Source organism: Stegostoma tigrinum, chromosome 5, assembly GCF_030684315.1.
Source record: "Stegostoma tigrinum isolate sSteTig4 chromosome 5, sSteTig4.hap1, whole genome shotgun sequence".
NCBI lineage: Eukaryota > Metazoa > Chordata > Chondrichthyes > Orectolobiformes > Stegostomatidae > Stegostoma > Stegostoma tigrinum.
In genome coordinates, this window is record NC_081358.1 from 46,531,196 (window position 1) to 46,553,174 (window position 21,979).

The 21,979-nt window shown below is 39.2% G+C and overlaps 1 protein-coding gene across 1 annotated transcript in view; it reads right to left on the reverse strand.

Annotated features, from left to right (window-relative positions):
• Window positions 1-1,495: 1,495 nt before the first annotated feature.
• LOC125451901 (collagen alpha-2(IX) chain-like) overlaps window positions 1,496-21,979 on the reverse strand; it is a 66,054-nt gene continuing 45,570 nt past the window's right edge. The window contains exons 20-28 of the mRNA XM_048529634.2: window positions 18,985-19,056; window positions 18,860-18,895; window positions 17,911-17,955; window positions 17,784-17,816; window positions 13,221-13,367; window positions 8,124-8,300; window positions 3,868-3,958; window positions 3,692-3,769; window positions 1,496-1,861 (exon numbers count right to left, since the gene is read on the reverse strand). Of these exons, the coding sequence (XP_048385591.2) occupies window positions 1,665-1,861; window positions 3,692-3,769; window positions 3,868-3,958; window positions 8,124-8,300; window positions 13,221-13,367; window positions 17,784-17,816; window positions 17,911-17,955; window positions 18,860-18,895; window positions 18,985-19,056 (876 nt within the window). The 3' untranslated portion in view covers window positions 1,496-1,664. The remainder of the gene's footprint in view (window positions 1,862-3,691; window positions 3,770-3,867; window positions 3,959-8,123; window positions 8,301-13,220; window positions 13,368-17,783; window positions 17,817-17,910; window positions 17,956-18,859; window positions 18,896-18,984; window positions 19,057-21,979) is intronic.

Here is a 21,979-nt window from a genome sequence, read left to right on the forward strand (position 1 = left end):
TCTTTAGTTAATCAGTTAGCTGCCCCCAGTTGTTTAATATATGCCTCTGAGCTAATATTGAGTGAATATGTGGGGAAAAGAAACCTAAAACCTCCTCTAATGTGTAACTTTGTTCAATAAGAAGGCATTGTTGATGTTGTCATTTGTGCCATTCTATGTTAAATATTACGTTGATTTGATTTGGTACTGTTGTTAGCTGGCTTGAGCTAAATGTGCTCTTTATTGGATCAGATAAAAGTGTATTTTTTGAGACCATGCTCATTGCCAACCAGCATAGAAAAATTATTTGAACACTGTGATTTTCCAAAGCACATTGGCAGTAAGGTGAAGTCCATTGCCTTAGGCAAGACAGGAAACTAATCTGATAATATCAGAATCAGTTTGCTTGAAAATACATTGCTGAGTTCCAACACAAACAGGATAACTCCCTTGTATGCAGAATTTAAATAGTCTCCTTTTCCTATACTAACATCAGCAACAAGTAATAAAGGACAAGTGCCACCCGTTCTTGAAATAAAAATACAAGTAAAAGATTTGGCTTGATAGAGGTGAGAATGGGGCTGGATAGATTTTGGGAAATAAGGTTGCTGAGTAAGTGACTGGGGGAAGGGCCATTCTACTTCAAATGCTTAGGGTCTAACAAACAAGCTCACTCATCACAGTGAAATTTCTATCAGAAATATCACGGTAGATATATCCTTACCTGTAATCTGTAACTGAAATGATTTACAGGTGTTGGGATTAGAAGGAGGGAAGTGATATTGGAAAGATTGGAAAGAGGCTCACTGTGATGAATGAGTGGCAGATCAGGGTTGAAAAGAGGGGCTGGGAGTACATTTTTGATGGGTCAGGTGTGGTATTTGTCATTGACAGACTCTCTCACTGTCAAATACTTAAAAAAAATCTCAGCCTTCACATTCACAATTAATCTTAAAAAATACTGTAGACATGTGTACCTTAACATGTAATTTTAATGATTTACAAGTTGTGTTTCATTAGAGGGCTTGTTGAAAGAGAAGGTGACTGTAGCTGCTTCCAAATGAATGATCAGTCTGAGCAGGGGTGAATGAGCAAAACATTTTGGAGAACCACCAGTCTAGGTGCTTAAGTGCAAGTGTGATAACAAAACCCTCTAAAAGTGTTACCATGAAAGGTATAAGTAATTATAGGTTGACATTTATTTTGGTCTTTTGTTTCTGACTTTGCTCATTTGAGGTTAAACAACATTAAAAATAATTTTCTCTGATATTGCCTGGGTAATTTAGGATTAAATTTGCCCCCACTGATGTTCTTTTATTAATTTTTTTTAAAAAAAAGATAAAAATATCTGGAGAAAAATAAACTGTAGTTTCGAACTGCCAATAAGAAAGAGTGCAAATTAGGAAGAATGGTCTGAATATATAATGGAAAAAAAATCTAACTAGCTATTATCATAAATACATGATTTGAAGAATAATCATTGAGCACAATTTGAATGGTGTTGAATAAATGTGACTAACAGATAAGCAAACCCTTTATTATCAAATTGATAACATCTGTTTGACTGTGGACTGTAGGTGCTCAAAATACAATGTTAACTGTTTTCTTTCTCATCATTATGATCAATTCTTTCTATCTTTATTTTTGCAAAAATTCCACAGTATGCCATTGTAATTAGCTGAACGCTAATAATTTGGTCTTTTCAGAAGTCTGTAGTGGGTCCGAAAATCAACAACATGGATTCCACAGTCACTAGTTTCACAAATCCCAGGAACTCCTTGCTCACCAGGCATTCCTGGTTGTCCTGAAGGCCCAGTATATCCTATTGGCCCACGCGGACCTGGTTCTCCTCCTTCAGCATCACCTGGGTAACCCGGATAGCCTGAAAGACAATGAGAGAGATTGAGAGAGATTTACTTTCATTTCAGTGAGAAAACTAATAAGTTTCAAAGACATGTGAATGCACAAGTAATGAAATTATTCAAATCATTTTTATTTCTGAATACAGAACGTAGGTGTGCAGCATGAAAAAGTGTGCGGTGATCTCACATCAATGACCAAAGTTCACACCCCTCAGCACAAGACACTCAGGCTGTAGCACAAACCTTGTTCTTTATCTACTGCTCAGTCACAGATTCAAGTAACACCCTTTGTATGTTAGAGTTAACCCCTCCTAATTTATTCTTCTCTTTCATCAAACTAAATCGAAGAGAACGACTCCAATTAACTAGAAATTGGGTTTTTCTTCCATTCTTTAAATTGGATTTTAGCAGGCACTGGGGATTATTTCAGTAGTCCCAACACCAACTCCTTCCAGGTATTCTCAGATTTGTGTGGCTAGAGCTGCAGTTTGGATTTTATGAATCAGGTTGAAGTGTTTGGAAAACATAAAAATCTGGACACATGCCTGAAATAGGTTTGCAGGGGAAGAGAAACAACTTCTCATTGACAGAAATATGTCCAATATGTTTTCTAACTTGTCTCAAAGGGACATCAGTTCCCACTTTGTAAAAGTAAATTATTAAAAGGTCACCAAACTTTCTTAGTACATTGTACTGAGAAGGGTCATCACATTATATGAGTGGGTTTCTCATGTAAACAGTAGACACGTTTAATGGCTATTCTCCTTGATATAACAATGTCTTGCATGAAGTCAACAGTAATCATTTCAATCGGATTCTGATTGAGACATGGAGGTAATTTTAGGGGCATTTAAAACAAAAGGAGACAGCCTTCCCATCACGTTGATACCCAGCCTGACTTGTTTCCCTGTATTTAGGAGGTAACTAAGATGTTAGCCAACCTACCCACCTATCCAAACACTGAGTCCTTAATAACTAATTGGTGGTTACTTAAGTACGTCATTCTTTCTCTACACGATACTATGTACAGCCAAGAAATTTTCAATGGACAGGTAAGGGTGAGGGACTTACTCCTTTTGGAATCTCTTGTCTCCATCAGGGACAAACCCCAAAGACATTTTTTCCTCTTTTGTGTCCCTTCCCTCTACTCATGTGAGTTTCTAAAGCCCAACATCATCCTCTTCCTTCATCAAAATCACTAAAATATCTTATTCCAAAATGCCTGGAATTACCTTGAGTCCAGGAGAGATCTTCATTTCTTTTTGGAACGCTACAGTGTCTGCTACTATGTTCTGACACTGCTGGGGTGACAGAGCTGCTAACCTTGCGCAGGTAATGTTTCATGTCCCTGAGGGGTAGATGTTCCACTGTCATCTTATTTATGCCACGCCTAACGTATTATTGTAACAGGGCATCTCATTTTAAAGTCAGTGAAATGTCCGCTGCCTTTTTGGTTAGCATGGGGCACTGGTGAACAAGAAATATGTGCCCTTATAAAATTCAGCCTGTAGACTCCAGCATTTGCTGTTGTCACAATACTTGGCCAAACTAATGGAAAACAGAAATTGCTCAAAGTTCAACAGCTCTAGCAGCATCCGTGAGAGAAATCAGAGTTAACATTTCAGGTCTCGTGATCCTTCCTCAGAACCGGTTCTGAGGAAGGGTCACTGGACCCAAAACATTAACCCTGATTTCTCTCTGCAAATGCTGCCAAACCTGCTGAGCATTTCCAGCAATTGCTATTTTGATTCTGATTTCCAGCATCTGCAGTTCTTTCGGTTTTTAATGTTTCATACTCCCAAACACACGTTACACATCCTTAAAGCACAATGAAGTAAAAAAGAATGAACCTCTTGGTCCTTGTAATCCTTCTGCTCCAGGAAGTCCAACTCCTGGAGCTCCTTTTACACCTTTTTCACCTTTATCTCCTAAAGTACAAAAGAATTGAAGTTAAAGCCAACAATAATTACTACTGAATAGAAAGGGCCCCAAGTGTAGCATCAGTATACAAAAACCTAAAGATTACCTGGGTCTCCAGGAGCACCCCTTAATCCAGCTAATCCTTGTCTACCCCTTGGTCCAGGTTTACCGGGATTTCCAGCATTACCAAATTCACCCTGTAGAAAAATGATTATTTATATTTTGAAGGAGATCTTAAGTCATTCCTTTTAAATGTAACTATTTCTTAAGACTAGCTTTTGAAAAAATCCTGCATGTGTTACAGTCACATATTGAATTTAATTAGTAGATACTGCCAAAAAGATGCAATATTTCAATAAAAGAAAGTTAGGCCTGTATCAGTCCAAAGCATCAACCGTGAAGTCAATTAAGCCAGAAAATAAATGGCACTTCAATTCCTATTCTGCAGAACATGTGTTCTAAGACTGAGGACTAGATTACTAGGTGAGAACAAAAATCAAGAGAAAGCTGTTTTCATTCACTTTCTGAAAACTTCTCATAACGGCAATAACTGAGGCTTAGAGATTACTGACCTTGCACTTGTTGTATGCATTTATACTGAAAGCATCTTCTACATTAGAATAATTAGAACTAGTTGATAGAGGTGATAATCAATCAAGCTTTCAGGCCCTCTGCAATTATAGAAACATTGTTTACTGAGTTCTAAGTCCATTAGCCATTCTTCAAGCTCAGCCAAACAATCATAAGGCAGCTAACTGGTCAGGCTGATACAATTGTCAGATGGCCTGTTATCTTTTAATGATTTATTGTTTCTTGAAGAATGTTTTCAGTGCCTATTGATTTACATAGGATTAAAAGGTCTGAAGGGTATAGAAGCTTTTGACATTAATACTCAGAATGATTAACACTTTTAGGAGGTTAAAAACCAAGCTGTTCTTCAAAGGAACTTTTCAAAGTTTCAGCTTGTTATTTCAGGATTATTTCAGACTTGCCAAACTCGTGAGTATTGGCTCTGTATGGAATAGATCCTGGTAGCGGGGTTGTGGAGAATGCAAGGAGGTACGGAAAGGACATTGGGGTATGGGAGGGCATTTTAGAGCTACAATGGTGGCATGGCAAGGGCACAGCCGGCATGGGAATGCATATGGAGGATCAGTACTAGGTCTATACTGGTGTGGCGTAGTGTGATGGTTTGGGGACCTGACACTTATCATTATAATTGGGTATAACATCCCAGGACGTGGAGGCAGCTGTCTGGCCTATCAATCTTTCCATCCACTTACCTCCATCTCCAGACCATCCCACCTTTTCAGAATGGCAAGGTAATTGGCAGGACTATCCTTAACGGAGACAAGTTTGCAGAGTTGAGACCTTTCTCAACTCCTCCTCTGAACTCAAATCATCTTGCAATGAAGGCCAGTTGACCATTTTGCTTCATAACTATATGCTGCATTTGCCTGTCTACTTTCTGGACACCCAGATCCATTTGTACATCCACACTTCCTAATATGTCACTATTTAAATAGTACATATTCTTCCTTTCTATTTTTTCAAACAAAAGTATATCACTTCATATTTTGCCACATTGTACTACATCTGCCATATGTTTGCCAACTCAGTCAACTCGCTTAAATCACCTTGAAGCGTCCTTTTATTCTGCTCGAAACACACAATCCAGGTTTGTGTTGTCAGCAAACTTAGAAATATCCTATTTGGTTCCATCATCCAGGTCATTTATAAATGATGTGAACTGCTGGGGCCCATTCTCTGATCTTTGTGGTACTCCCTAGTCACTGCCTGCCACTTGAGAAAAAAATCAGTTTATTCCCTGTTTGCCAACCAATTTTTGATCCATGTAATATATTACCCTCACTCCCATATGCTTTAAGTTAACTCTCTAACCTCTTATGAGGGACATTATTAAAGACCTTCTGAAAATCTAAATGCACTACATCTACTGGTTCTCCTTAATCTATTCTACATACTAGATCATCAAAAAATGATTTATCAAGTATGTTTTGTCTGTAATAAATCAATGCTGGATTTGTCAAATCCCATTAATACTTCCCAAAAATTCTGTAATCTTGTCTTTTATAACAGTTTATAGTATTTTCCCCATCATTGATGTTAGACTGACTGGTTTGTAATTTGCTATTCTTTTCTCTCCCTCCCTCTTCAAATAGTGGGGTTACATTTGCCACCCTCCAATTTATAGGAACTACTCCAGTCTGTAGAATTTTGGAAGATGCCCACAAATGCATCCAGTATTTCCAGGACTACTCTATTTAGTACTCTGGGATTATCAGACCCCATGAATTGTCAGCCCTTAACTCTGTTACTTTATCCAGCACTATTTTCTTAGTAATTCTGATTTCTATTCAATTCTATCCTCTTGTGGGACCCTTGGTTTCCTAACAGTTCTGTGAGGTTGTTTGTGCCGTCTTATCTGAAGACAAAACCAAAGCATATGTTTTATCGTTCTTCCAATTCTTTGCTCCTCATCATCATTTCCCTGGTTCCTGACTGTAAGGGATCTACATTTGTCTTTACTAATCTTTTTCTCTTCACAGGTTTATAGTAGCTTTTATGGTGAGTTTGTATTTTCTTCAAAATTTTTCCTCATACTCTATTCTTCCCTGTTGAAAGCTTTTTGTTCTCTTTTACTAAATTCTAAAATGGTCCCAAACCTTAAACTTGTTGCTTTTTGTGGCAATTTTATATGTCTCCTAATTGGATCTAATATTTTCTCTAATTTCTTTTGTAAACCATGATGGATGTACCTTTCCTCTTATTTTTGTGCCAGATAGATATGAACAATTGTTGTAATCCATGTAAACATTCATTAAATGTGAACTATTGCCTATCTAGCATCAAACTCTTTAGTAAGTTTCCCAATCAATGCCTCATACCCTCAACAGTTTGCTTTATTTAAATTCAGAGCCCTAGTTTTAGACTCAAATACTTCACAGTCCAATTTAATGACTAATTCTATAATATTATGGTCGCTCTTTCCCAAAGGACCCCATTCCAGCATGGTTGATAATTAATTCTTTCTCATTGCAAAGTTCCTAGTTTATACTAAGCTGTTCTCCAGTTTTCTCCACAACATGTTGATCTAAAAATAAAATCATGTGTGCACTCCAAGAAATTCTCTTCCACAACATTGCTAGCTTGTTTTGTCTAATCCAAATGTAAACTGAAGTCACCCATGATTACAATCATACCCTTTACTGCATGCATTACTGACTTCTTGTTTAAAGTCTTCTCTTACAAACCGCTAAGAACATTTTCTGCCCCTTGATGTTTCTTACCTCCACCCATACCGATTCCAAGACTTTCCAAGCCAACATCCTTTTTCAGTACTTCATCGATCACTTCTTAACTAACAATGCAAACCCATCTCCTTTCCCGTTTGGTTCGTGTATCCTAACTTATGAAAACTCTGCATGTTCAGTTCATATACTCGATCAAAATCTCTCAAAATTCAAATAAAAAGACTTTCTACATCATTACCCTAAATGGGTAACCACCTATGAATATGATACTGCAGGCATGTTTCTGATATCAAAATTATATTATATCCATTTATATCTATTTGTGTCACTAATTCATCATCTTATTGCACTTGCCCTGAGCATTAAGACATTAAGCCTTGTTTCACCTGACCTTTATGTTGCACTGTGGGTCATTTTGCTTATCGTCTTTGTTTTGTCTGCCTCTTTTTGTTTTCTTTTGTTTCTATCCTTGTTTCTCCCTCCTCTGTCTCCTTACACAGGTTCCCAACTCATGCTATTGTAGTTTAAACCATCCCAAAAGCACTAGCAAATACATTGATATCTGGAAGACATTCATGGTTATCTTAATAAAAAAGACTGAGTCAATTTTCCAGGTCCATTAAAGATAGAAATCTACACAGATACTTTCAGAGAAATGGTCTCTTTTATGCTTAAGCCACATGCTTCTACTCAGAAGGAAATGGCTTTTATAAACTATATGCATAAAAAGGAAAGAAAACTTGAAAAATATATCACCACCTTCTCAAGGGTAACTAAGGGATTAGCAATCAATGTCTGTCTTGCCACAATGTCACATCCAGAGATAACCAATTCTATATTTGTCAAAGTGATTTGAGCCTCCTGAGCAACAAATAGGGCAAAAGCCGTGGGACTCCAATGAATTTGTACACAATTAACACCCAACCATTAAGTTTTTAACTTTGCTTCCAGCATTATTGTTTGGCGAATTCTCATCGACATTACATAATGCAATAATGACCAAACTTGAGAGAGGTTACACACACAGAAAACATACTGAACAAAGTCACATTTCATTTAGTGTTCTATTGAGTAGCAAGTAACTTACTTGTTCTCCTCTTTTCCCTGGTAATCCAGGAGGACCAGGGGGCCCTATCAGTGTTATATTGTTGGTTGGACATGCCCTTGTACATGCCCTTCGGATTGCAGATGCGTAGATTGCTAATTGTTCATTCACAACACTTTTGCACAACTCATAAACTTGTTCCAAGGGCATTCCTGGACCCTAGCAGAAACACAAGTTATTGCAAATAGCTTTTAGGATGGATGTCTACAAACAGACATGTCTGTAAAAGAACAGAGATAATGGGAGCTGCAGATGCTGGAGAATTCCAAGATAATAAAATGTGAGGCTGGATGAACACAGCAGGCCAAGCAGCATCTCAGGAGCACAAAAGCTGATGTTTCGGGCCTAGACCCTTCATCAGAGAGGCAGGGTAACTTCTTCAGGTTAGGCATCCCTGGAAGAGGCTTCGCAGTGAGGTTAAAATAGTATCAGAGATAATGGGAACTGCAGATGCTGGAGAATTCCAAGATAATAAAATGTGAGGCTGGATGAACACAGCAGGCCAAGCAGCATCTCAGGAGCACAAAAGCTGATGTTTCGGGCCTAGACCCGCTCCTCAGAAATATTTGTAATGCTTTTGATTTCAAAATCATATTTGTTATAGGCAACACAATACCAGAAAAGATTACTAATAAGCATGTTGGACCGGACAATAAATATTCAAGTAAGTCTGAACTAGATTGATAGCAATATTTTATCCTGTTTCAATTTTTAAAAAAAATCAAACTTTACCAAATTACCCCCCCCCCCCCCGAAATAAATCTTGGCTTACATGACTCTTAAATATTTGGCATAAACACTGGAGAATTAAAAAGAACTTGTTGAAGAAAAATATTAGTGTAGGGAGATATACTTTCAACTTTAATTATTTAGCCTCATCTGACCCTTTTTGCGTTGATTTTTTTTAAAAAACTGTTTGCATCATCCTCCTTCGAATATTAATATATCACATATAACTGTTAGATGTCAATGGGGTTGTGTTTTGTTTCAGAATAAGATGAAAAATAAGGTGCTTCTCTCTGTGTATCATAAGCAGATTGTCTGTTAATTTTCACAATGATATTGGAAGTGTTTCTCTGCTAACATTTTAGCCTCAACTGTCCATTACAAAAATGTGGGTTTGGTTCATTGAAACCAGTGGGCTTAAGTTCAAAGGATCTTTCTTCTTTGGTAGTTGCTGCAGATAAAGAATGACTTTCTGATGTGATGTGTTCTGAGATGGCTGATAACTCCAGTGTAGACTCTGTAAATTCTCCCACGTGTGACAGGTGGTTGAAGGAGTGAGCATATAGGTTGTCTGAATGTTGCATGCTCCTGTTGATGTCTCAACTTAGGCTCTGCAAATTCCTGATGTAGTCGGTCAATGTGTTGGACACCTTCCCAAAAGACATACAAATAACTGATTTTCACATCAAACACCTCCTCCCCCTGCACACCACACCCCAACCAACACACCCACAAAGTCACAGCTCCTTTACACATAGGAGTGGGAGTATGCTGTTGAACACCATCTGTTCAAAAGCAGACTCATAACTTTGTTAGCTTCCCTCAGTGGCTGATAGCCAGGACGTGGGGAGGGCTGCCATCTTTCTGGCTTTCAGTACCGTGCAGAAACCAACCTTTAAGATTGGTTCTTTTGCACAGAGTGAAATCAAGGGGTAGAATTTAACAATCAAAGCTGGAGTGTAAATGGTAAACCTGACATGGCCATTGCTGAGAGTCCATTAAATCCCAATGAGACAATCCACTGGCAGCCCATTGGGGTTCCCAGTCTGCCATGTCGGAATATCCAGCTGAAGAGAGCTGCTGGACAATTAGAAGCCTGCAGCTTTCTCCAGTACCAGCAGTGCCATTTGAAGTGGTGGCCATTGCAAGGTCCTGCAGTAAACCCCAGAAGAAGGTTTGTAACTAATGCACTGGATCACAGTTCAAGTGCAAGTGAACCACTTGGGACGTTCAGAATCTTTAACAAGGGGTGAAAGGATCTTGGTGTCAAGGGTGAGAGATAAGGTTCTCCATTCTCCAGATATGGCCAGGATGTGACCAGATTTTCCCCTCAGTCTTATAACAGCTATGAAAAGCTATCCAGGATGTTTTAAAAGTATAGGATTCCATTAATTAATTCCCAATACCAACAGAGTCCACTTAACTGAAAGCTGATTACAGTTGCAAGCAGCATTTCTGCACTGAGATTGCATGATGGTACATAATGCTTGTATTCCCCCCACAAGGAAAAACCCAGTAATATTTAGAAATGAATGTACTGGGCGTACTGGAATACTATTCTGAGGTATACAAGTCAGACAAGTATGCAGCATTAGCAAGTTTTACTGTTTTTCCCTTCTACAGTCACAGCCATGTACGTGTACTGTGCCTGTTGCATGTTTTATTGCCCACTAACTTGAGCCTGAGAGCAAACAAATCACAAGTTGAGAGAGAGAGAAAGGAGTTAGCCCAAGAGCTGACTGAAGGTAAGAGACAGTGGCACTTACAGCCTCAATGTCACCAAGATGAAAGCTCCCTCTTTTTTGGATCAAAAGAAAAACTTGCAAAATAAGTAACGTGACTGGAATGAAATCAGAAATATGCTTCTGCCTCCCCCTTTGAAGGGGTTGAATCAGTTTTGGTAAATAAAGGATTAAATTTTCAGTCCTATCATGTAGAAATTGAGAAATACAGATGTGCAAAGACATGCTATGAGCTAACAGGAGATATTCTAATCAACAAGATAGCGCAGGCCTTGGGTGAAATACAGACAATACCTGTGAAAACTGTGGGAAAACAGTAGGTAACCTAAAACACCTAGAAAAGAAACGTGGGAATTTTAATATGTTGTAATGCTTTGCATAAAGCCAGGTGTCTATAACCCACTAGAATTAGTCTTACACCAGACTATGATAAGAGTGGTTCTCTTTGCGTATGCATAAAAATAAATGATTGTGGACCTGATTCCCATTACCAAAGCGTTCAGTTGTCTGATAACAAATTCCCTAATTTTAGACTTAAGGCCAACAATCCATTATTTACCTTTGAGCTTGGATGTTAGCTTCTTGTGATTCACGCATGAATACCTCTAAATATCCAAATATCTTTGTGCTAGACCTTTCTGCAGTTCTTTCCCATTTAAATAATATTCAGCTTCTCTCTTCCTGCAAATGTACATAACCCCAAATTTTCCCATATTATGTTTCATCTGCCAAGTTTCTGTACACTCATTTAATCTGTCTGTATCTCTCTGTAGGTTCTTTGTGTCATTCTTGTTACTTGTCTTCCACTATTTTCTGTCATCTGCAAACTTCAGATGAGTACATTCTCTTCTGCCATCCAATTAGTATATATACAGATATAAATATATATGTTTTAAATAATTGTAGCCCCAGACCTAATCCTTGTTGTTCTCCAATAGTTACAGGTTGAAATTCTGAACATGCTCTCTTTATCCCAACTCTCTTCCTTCTACTAGTTAGCCAATCCTCTTTCCACGCTAACATACAACCCTTGGCATGGATTACCACCTTGCTGTGGCAGAGTAGCTTGAGAATTCTGTTCATCACAAGTGTAATACTGTCAGGAGTTCTTCACTCATAGCAGTGGTCACCCTTGATAGTAAGGTTGGGGGTGAGGGGACGAACCAGATGAAGCACAATCCAAAACAAGACCTCCATGGTGATTCAGATGCAATATAATCATGTGATATCAATAGTTGCAATGGCTGCAGCATCGAGATGGGCTAGAGGACTGGAGTACAATGATGCAGAAGTTATGCCGCAGTTATACAAAATCTTGGTTAGACCTAGTTGGAGTACTATGAACAGATCTGGGCACTACACCTATTGACTTTGGAGGGAGTGCAATGTAGGTTTACTAGAGTGATACCTAGACTTCAGGAGTTATGAGGAGTGATTACACAAATTAGGAATGTTTTCTCTAGAATTTAGAGGGTCACGGGGTGATCTGAGCAAGGACTTCAAGATATTAACAGGAAAAGACAGGGCAGATAAAGATAAACTATTTCCACTGCTCAGTGATTCCAGAACTAGGAGACATAGTCTGAGAATGAGGGCCAGGACATTCAGGAGAGATGTTGGGAAGTACTTCTATACACAAAGGGCGATAGATGTTTGGAACTTTCTTTCACAAATAGCAGTGGATGCAGGATCAGTTGTTAGTTTTAAGTCCAAGATAGATAATTCTTGTTAAACAAAGGTATTAAGGTATATGGGCCAGTCAGGTGTATGGAGTATGGAGATCAGCCATGTTCTCACGAAATCGTGGAACATGCTGAAGGGGCTGAATGCCTACTCTAGTTCTTGGATTCCCAGTCATTGAGGTTTTCATGCCATTGGAACTGGATCTACTTTCTGTCAATGACCATGCAATAGAGTTCCCACATTAAAATATGTTCCTCACAAGTTGTCTGCCTGGTAGAATTTTTTTTGTTTCCTCCTCCCAGAACAGTTAATAAATTTGTCAGGCATGATTTGTCCTTCATGATTGTATTATGCATTTCTAAATGGTCTGCTGTTATGCTCTTAATAATAAACTCTGACATCTTCTCAACAACTACTGAAATAACAGGCCTGTTGTTAGCACCCTCCCTTTTAAATAAGGGCATTATATGGGCAATTTTCCAATTCTCTGGGACATTTCTAGAATTTAAGGATTCTTGGTGGATTATCACTAGTGCATCCACTATTTCCATAGCTACAACCTTTAAAATCCTAAGATGCAACCCATTAGATCCAGGGGGCTTATTGGTCTTAAACACCACTAGTTTTCCTAACACTTTTTTTCTACTTGTAGCCATTGTGCACTAGCTTCGAAATTACATTATCATTTCATAACATCAAACATCTCAAAGTGCTTTATAGCCAATGAAATACTTTTCGAAATACAGTCAATATAATGTCAAAAATGAAGCAATTTTACATATGTTAAATGTGATTAAAGAGGTTTTAACACAATTCGAAATCGAAGATAGAGCTTAAAGCAGTTTGAGCTGTTTTGTTCTGGAAAATGCAAAGATTGCACAGTTTCAGTTTTCTTTCTAAACTTAATTTAAGATGAAACTGAACTTACAAGTGCTCCCACAGGTCCTGGTTCCCCTCTATGCCCTGCTTCACCTCGTTTCCCCACGGGCCCTGGAAAGCCTCGTGGTCCAGGAATTCCAGGGATGCCACGTCTGCCTTCAACTCCAACATGTCCTGGAGGGCCAGGTCGTCCAAACTAAATTAAAAACAAAAATTCAACAAAACAGTTACAATAATTTAACTACTTAAAGCATGCCCACTGGGCATGTGTTCAAGTAGGATGGCTATGCTTATTATTCACTGCTGTAATTAATAAAGGAAGTGCACAGATTTGCAGTTGAAACCTACCCTGAACACATTATTGCGCATCTTTTTGTAATGTGATGTTACCTTTCTCTTCACAGCTATTTCCTAAATCGGGCTGAGTGCCTTTGATCTCAACTAAAATTCTGAGCTGCCCTTACTGTTTGATCATCCCTGTCTGTATGCAGCAATATTTCCAAAAAAAGTCTTAATTTTTATCTTTTCTCCCATTAATGAGGTTTCTTGATTTTGCTCCCAAAGTATATCTGATGGTATTGTTTCAGCTGGGTCCTAAAGAAGGTTTCTATCACATTAGAAACCTTGTATCGCTCCATGAATACCTCTCAGAGAAGTCTTGCTCTGAGTTCAACAAGCCCTATTTTAGCGTTATTGGGATCAGGTTTGCTTCTGTCCTCTGAAACTCCAGCGAGGTCCAAAAGGCTACCTTAGGCTGAAACAATCAGAGCAGTATACAATACCCTAGTAACAATTGACCAAATGAATTTGACAATATATATTATTTTCCTCCATTTGTTGGCTCCACACATGGCTTAAACATGAACAATGGCAAGTCAAATAGGACCCTTTTCAACTTCTCCTATGATGATCTCATCCTTCAAAGGAAATATGAATAGGATAGAATATATATAGTGTGTCCATATTGAATCTAAGTTGCTAATAGTCTGCTCATATAATCATCCCTCTTGAGTCCTCTATGTTAGATCTTAACTGCATCTTCTGAGCATATTTATTGTGAACTCCTACATAGCCCAGGCAAAACCGCTGCTCAACTTCAACCTACAAAAGAAACATACCGCAGGTGATGGAAATTTTAAACAAATTATAAAAATGCCAGATACATTCAGCAAGTCTGGGAGCATCTGTAGACAGAGAAACAAAAATGCTTCTTGCAGTTTCCATTTTTGTTCCAACCCAGTTCTTCTGTAGCACTGCAGCACCATTCATTCTATTTTAAAGTTCACTCGTGGGATATGGGCATCACTGGCCAGCATTTATTGCACATCCCTGGTTGCCCTTGAAAAGATGGTGGTAAGCTGCTTTCTTTAACCACTGCAGTCCTTGTTCTGTAGGTAGATCCACAATGCCCTTAGGAAGGGAATTCCAGGATTTTGGCCCCACGACAGTGAAGGCATGGCAATATATTTCCAAGTCAGAATGGTAAGTCGTTCGGAGGAGAACACCACAGGCAGTGGTGTTCCCATATCTGCTGCCCTTGTCCTTTTAGATGGAAGCAGTTGTGGGTTTGGAAGGCGCCATCTAAGAATCTGGTGAATTTCCACAGTACAACTTGTAGATGGTACACATTGCTGCTACTGACCATTGGTGGGGGTGAGAGTGGATTCTTGTGAAAATGGTTTCTATCATGCGGACTGCTTTGTCTCGGCTGGTGTCAAGCTTTCTGAGTGTTCCTGGAGCTGCATTCATCCAGGCAAGTAGGGAGTATTCCATCACACTCCTGACTTGTGCCTTATAGATGGTGGGCAGGCTTTGGGAAGCACTCTTGTAACCACTGTATTCAGTGTATTCAATTCCAGTTGAGTTTCTGGTCAATGGTTGTTGATAGTTGGGGACTCAGCATTGGTAGTGCCATTGAATGTCAAGGGGCAGTGATTAGATTGCCTGGTGTTTGTATGGCATGAATGTTACTTGTTACTTGTCAGCCCAAGTCTGGATATTGTTCAGATCTTGTTGCGCATGAACATGGACTTTTTCAGTGTCTGAGGAATCGCAAAGGGTGCTGAGCATTGTGCAATCATTGGTGAACATCCCCACTTCTGACCTAATGATGAAGGAAAGGTCATTGATGAAGCAGCTGAAGATGGTTGGGTGAAGGCACTACCCTCAGGAACTCCTGCAGAGAAGTCCTAGAGCTGAGATGTCCAATCTCCAACAACCTTGACCATCTTCCTACTTACTAGGTATGATTCTAATCACTGGAGTGTTTGCCCCCCCGATACCCATTGATGCCAGTTTTGCTAGGGCTCCTTGATGCCACACTCAGTCAAATGCAGCCTTGATATCAAGGGCTGTTACTCTCACCTCACCTCTGGCATTCAGCTCTTTTATCCATGTCCATAAATGACCATTTGGCTTCAAGTAACTGTTCTTTTGGAATTTAAATTTTCAAATTGTGGTCTGTAAGCTACCATGTTAGTTCTGCTGACATATGACATTCCCTTTTCCTGCTGACATCCCACTTCAAGGACTAATACGGCACAAGAACCTATCCTGGGAACTCAGATGAAGGGGCCACGTATAGTCAGACAGGGTCAGCATGGTAACCATTGGAAAGTGCCAACAAAAATAGGACAGTCAAAATATAAGTGATGGCAGATAAAGTTTAATATAAACAAATAGAAAAGTAGTGCATTGAAGTAAAGAAAGGTGCAAGATATATACATTCTACAAATGGTGCTGAAGTAGTAAAGGGTATTGTTAAAAGTGACCCAAATCCTCAGGCCTGATGCTCAGAAACCAATCAACAGAACAGTGCGTAACACAACTAGAATAAAGGAGTCTATATACGTAGGACATAGAAGCAGGAGAAAGTCATTTGATCCTTTGAGCCTGCTATGCCACTCAATGTGATCATGGCTGCTAATCCATCTCATACCCAGTTTCCACTATCTCCACATATCCTTTGTACCTTTAGAATCAAGAACTATATTTAACATCATCTTCAAAACATTCAATGTTGTGGCTTCAACGGCTTTCTGCAGCAGAGAATACCACAGGCTCATCACACTCTGGATGAAAAATGGTCTCATCTCAGTTTTAAATGGCCTACCCTGTATCCTTAGATTGTGACCCTTGGTTTTAGATTCTCCAATCATCAAGAACATCCTTTACCATGTGTAGATTTCTATGACATCCCATGTCATTCTTCCAAATTCCAGGGAATATAGTTCTAACTGGTTCAAACACTCTTCATCCTGCTATTCGAAGAATCAGTCTGGTAAATTTTTATTGCACTCCTTCCCTAACCAGAACATCCTTCCTCAGGTAAAGAGGCCAAAGCTGCACACAGTATGCCAGGTCTGACCTCACCATTCCTGCTCTTGTATTCAGAGCCTCTCGCTATGAAGGTCAACAGATTATTTCCCTTCTTCACCAAGTGCTGCACTTACATGCATACTTTCCTCATCTGAGAGAATACCCCTGCTCCTCACCTTTTCACAATCTATCACCATTCAGATAAAAATGTGCCTTCCTAGTTTTGCCACCAAAGTGGATAGCCTCACATTTGGCCATACTATACTTCATCCACCATGCATCACTCAACCTGTCCAAATCGCACTGAAGCACTTCTGCATTCTCTTTACAGTTCATCCTCCCACCCAACTGTGTGCGCCCTGGCTTAGACCACACTTTGAGCTTTTGGTCAGTATTCATAATCAAGACAAAGGAGAGCACTGAAGCATTGGGGATAGTGCAGAAGAGCCAAAAGACTGATCCCTAAAGTTAGAAGTCAGTGCAGAGAGAAAAGAGTAAAATGTTTAAGCTTCTTGATCTTGAAAGGATCATCTTATAGGAGGTATGCATGATAAACAATATAGAAAAGATAAATTTAGAAAAAATAATTTAAACTAAATTATGAGAGTAAAACAACAAGCCACAGATTCATGGTCATAAATGTTAAATTTAGGACTGATATCATGCCACACTTCATATAAAATAATGAATATTTGGAACAGAATTACTAAGTGGATCCGAAAATCCTTGAAGCAGTCAAGAATCATTGCAATGGCATCATTATAAACGTATGGGCCAAATTTCACCTGTAAATATTTTGTGACGGAAATTAGCAGAGATACAATCAGCATCCCTTCCTAACCTACAGAATAATTGTTTCTCTGTTAGAATTCTTCCAGCTATGATCAGTTTACGATTTAGACCAGCGAGTGAACTCGAGACCATTCAAGTCTGATTAGTTCAATTTTGTCCTGTGCTCTCTATTTACCGATGTGTCACGTTTCCAAAATGCTTAATTCATTATCTGCCCCTGAAAAGATGTCTCATACTTTATCAAATCGATGTTAACTTATTTAAAGCAAATATAATACATATCTCCACACTGCATCATGTAATTGAGATTTAATGGCATCACCGAGACAACAACAAACAGCAGTTCATCAAAGAAAGACCCCAGAGTAAAGTTTTTTTTTTGAAGGAAATTACCCATGGATTTTGTATGACAGAAAGTTATACAAAGATTTATGATATAGCTTTTCCTGGACTCATATTAATGAATGCATATCTCTGCTTGAAAAAGACAAAAAATTCAAACCTGTCCTTTGTCACCCACATCACCTTTCTCGCCCTGTATAGAGAAAGAAGAGGTCAACTATGTTTAAATCCCCAAAATTGTGTCAATTTTGGTTTTGTCAATTGAATGGTCACTGATTATAAAGTACCTTGGGTCCTGGTTTGCCTCGAACTCCAGTTTTTCCAGTTTCACCCTATTAAAAGTTTGAATTGTAAAATTAACATTTCCATATTCAAACAAAAAAAAACCTGAATATTCATGTATACAAAATTGCTGGAATAGAACATCTATTAAAGAGGCATCCAATGATGCAACACACAGCTAACACTGGCGGAATTCAGCTTCGTATCATTGATTCTGTGCATTTCCAGTTCTGGCCATGCTGGAGTGTTAGGCTTACAATAGGTCCGAGTTGTTTATCATCCGAGGGGAATTTTTGCTGGAACATTCACCGGATCTCATTGATTCATGAACACTGCCTACTGTCTATTCACACAGTGGCCTGACCTGAAGTTTGACAGGGACGGGGCTTGCCACCAATAATGGCCAAATGGTATTGTGCAGCATGTGGATTTTAAAAAGCCACAAATATTTGTGTCAACTCAATGTTACTTGGCATTCAACAGTGTATTTTGTGGATCTTCTCATGAGTTTTTAAACAAACAAGAAGAGATGCCTAATGGTTAAGATTGTAGACATTACTGCTGTAGTTCATTGACAAACACTTATTGTTGACAGTCCTGAATCTGATACGTAAAGCACCAACATATTCTTTTACATGGGTTAATGCCTTATAGAAATGTGAACTCAATAGTGTTACTCAATAAACTGAATTTTCACCCCGAGGTGGATGTGGGCATGTTGGGAAAATGGCGACAAGCCGATTTTTTAGCACGCTCCGACCTCACTGAAATGGTACTGACATCAGAGTCCTGACCCAAGAATGAATATTCAGCCCAGTGTGTGAAGCAACTGTCTGCTAATATTATCAGCAACAATCTCTACCATCACTCATACTAAAACTATTTAGACAAGGCTTTACAGGATATTTGTTAAGCTTTTCTGCAATTCTTATGTCTCCCATTCTGGATTTTTACCTTCTGGCCATCAGGCCCTGGTTCACCTTGTGGGCCCTGTGAAGAAAACATGTAATAAATGAGATCCTCCTTGCTTAAGGGATTCTTTTATAACTAATTGCAGCTTCAATGACAGATCTGCTTACCAGGAAGCCTTTTACTCCCTTTGCTCCCAGCTTTCCGGGTATTCCAGATTGCCCAGCATCACCTTTCATCCCCTGTAAGAAAATAGACTCCATAACTGGACATATAATAGGTCATGATAAAGAGCAAGTGCATTCTGTAATCAGTTTGTATTTTCCATTCAGAAATTACACAATTCCCAAGTAGCAGAGAAGTACATTTCTAAAAAGTTGCAATTTAAAACAAATTTATCTTCACACAAACTTAACGTTATGCCTCAAACCGTCCCTTCTCCTCCTTTTCCTCCTTCCCCATACCCACTCTTGAATCACTGGTGTCCACCGGTAATGAATAATAGGGCTCCAGGCCCAAATTTCTAATTCAAATGACATTCAGACAGATGTTTTTGAGGCCAACCATCAAAACTGCACAGAATACAGACAGATATTTAAGATTCACAGAATTTACTATTGTCCTTTTTTTTTTAAACACAAGTCTGCTTATTATTTATTCTCCCCACCTCTCAATATACATTCACTAACAATCTCTCCTGGTCCACCCACATTGAAGTGAATGTCAAGAAAGGACAACAATGCCGCTACTTCCTCAGGATGCCAAGGAAATTCAGCATGTCTATAAAGACACTTACCAATTTTATAGATGCACCATAGAAAGCATTCTATCCAGTCATATCATGGCTCAGTGTGCAACTGCTCTGCCCAGGACTGTAAGGAACTACAGCAAGTTGCGAACACAGCCCAGTCCATCATGCAAGCCAACTTTCCATCCATTAACTTCTCGCTGCCTCAGGAAGGCAGCTAACACAATCAAAGACTGTTCCAATCCCAGTTATAATCTCTTCCAATCTCTTCAATCAGTCAGAAGATACAAAAGCTTAAACACATGTACCAACAGATTCAAGACCAACTTTTACCCTGCTTTTATCAGACTTCTGAATGGGCCTCTCAAATTTTAATTTAGATGTTGATCTCACTCTACCTGCCTTCTCTGCCACCATAACATTGTGTTCTTCACTCTGTTCTATTACCCTAATGGACATAGTAAGGTATGCATGCAAGATGAAACTTGTCATTGTACCTAAGCACTTGACAACAATAAATCAAACCAAATCCCCTCTGGAATTCACGAACAGGTTATTGCTGATTAAGCATTACTTATAACATTGTCATTGATACTTCCCGTCTCTGATGATAGACAATAGACTGGGGTGCTAAATATTCAGGCAGAATTTGACCTGCTTTTTACAGACAGATAAATTTCTACATTGGATGGACATTCATGTTGTAGTTATGCTGAAATGGCTTGCCCTGAGCACAGCCAGCTCTGGATCACAAGTCTTCAGGGCAATTGCTGAATGCTGTCAGGCCCCATATGTCTTTGCTGTATCCAGTGTCTTCAGCTGTTTCTTAATATCAAGTGGAATGAACCAAATAGTTGAAGGCATCTGAGATGCTGTGGACAACAGGAGGAAGTCACTCAACACTTTGGGATGTAGACATTTGCTAATGCTTCAGCTTTGTCTTTTGCACTGAATTTCTGGACCCACCCCACCCACCCCAGCGATTTGAGGAATCAACAGTTAGTTTTCTTAAATTGTCTGGCAGCATTCACGGTGACTGTAACAGGACCGTTGAAGTTAGATCTGATCTTTGTTAGTCATGGTAATAAAATGTGAGGCTGGATGAACACAGCAGGCCAAGCAGCATCTCAGGAGCACAAAAGCTGACGTTTCGGGCCTAGACCCAGGGTCTATCTTGGAATCTCCAGCATCTGCAGTTCCCATTATCTTTGTTAGTCATGGGATCACTTGGCTTTGTCTACCACATGCTGCTTCTGCTATTTGGTGTGTCAGTAGACTTGTGTTGTAGCTTCACCAGATTGACACTTCCTTTTTAGGCATGCCTGGTGATGTATATGTCCTGCCCTCCAGCACTCTTCAGTGTTACAGGGTTGGTGCCAGCATTCGCTTTAATTTTCTTGCTGCCTGTGCAGGCCTCCAAAGCCCATGCGCGGCATCAGAAGTCCATGCTGCAGCCAGCTTGCTAATGCCAATTGCTATGTGTGGAAGATAAGCGCAGCTCATGCACGGCTCAGAGGATAATTGGTTGGTCCCCTAGGCTGATACTAATGGTATGTTTGTTATCTTCAAATTTAGTGGGAGTTTCCCCTGCTCAAGGGAGTTGTGGGCAATTAAAATCAATGCACCAATTATCACAAAAACCACTTCATTTAAGACCCTAGGATAAAATCCCTTAGGCCCAAGGCATTTGTCAGCCCACAGCTTCACCTCCCTAGTAATTATAATTTTCCTGAGCTCTTCCCTTCCCTTTGCTTCCCTGATTTATAGTTGCTTCTGGCATGTCACTTCGATTCTTTTTTAGCGGAGACAATGCAAAGTAAAAATTCAGCTCACCAACCATCTCTTTAGTTTCCATTAATAATTCACCAGAGTCACTTTGTGTGGGACCAAGTTTCCTTTAGTTAACTCTTTATAAAATGTTTATATAAATACAGTATCAGTTTTTTAGATTTTTGACAAGGTATCTTTTGTACTCTAACTTTTTCTTCCTAATTAATTTTTTAATAGATATTTTATATATTCTCATTGAGTTGTAGACAAAGAGGCGATTCAGCTAATCGTGGCTATGCTGATCAACAAAGATCTGACTACACTAATCGCATTTTCCAGCTCTGGCCAAAGCCTTGAAGGTGATGGCAACACAAGTGAAATTCTAAATACTGCTTAAATGGTGTGTGCGTTTTTGACTCTGGGTGAAAAGAATTCTCAACTCCTCACCTCACCTTCTACCTCTTATTTTAAATTTGTACCCCCAATTTATAGATCCACCTACTCACTATGAAAGTGCTTTCCTGTCCACTCTATCAATGCCCCTGAATCTTGTACAACTTGTCAGGACCCCCATCCCCTCAACATTTGCTACTCCAAGGAAAACAACTCAGCCATCCAATTTTTCCTTTCAGCTTAGACCATCCAAC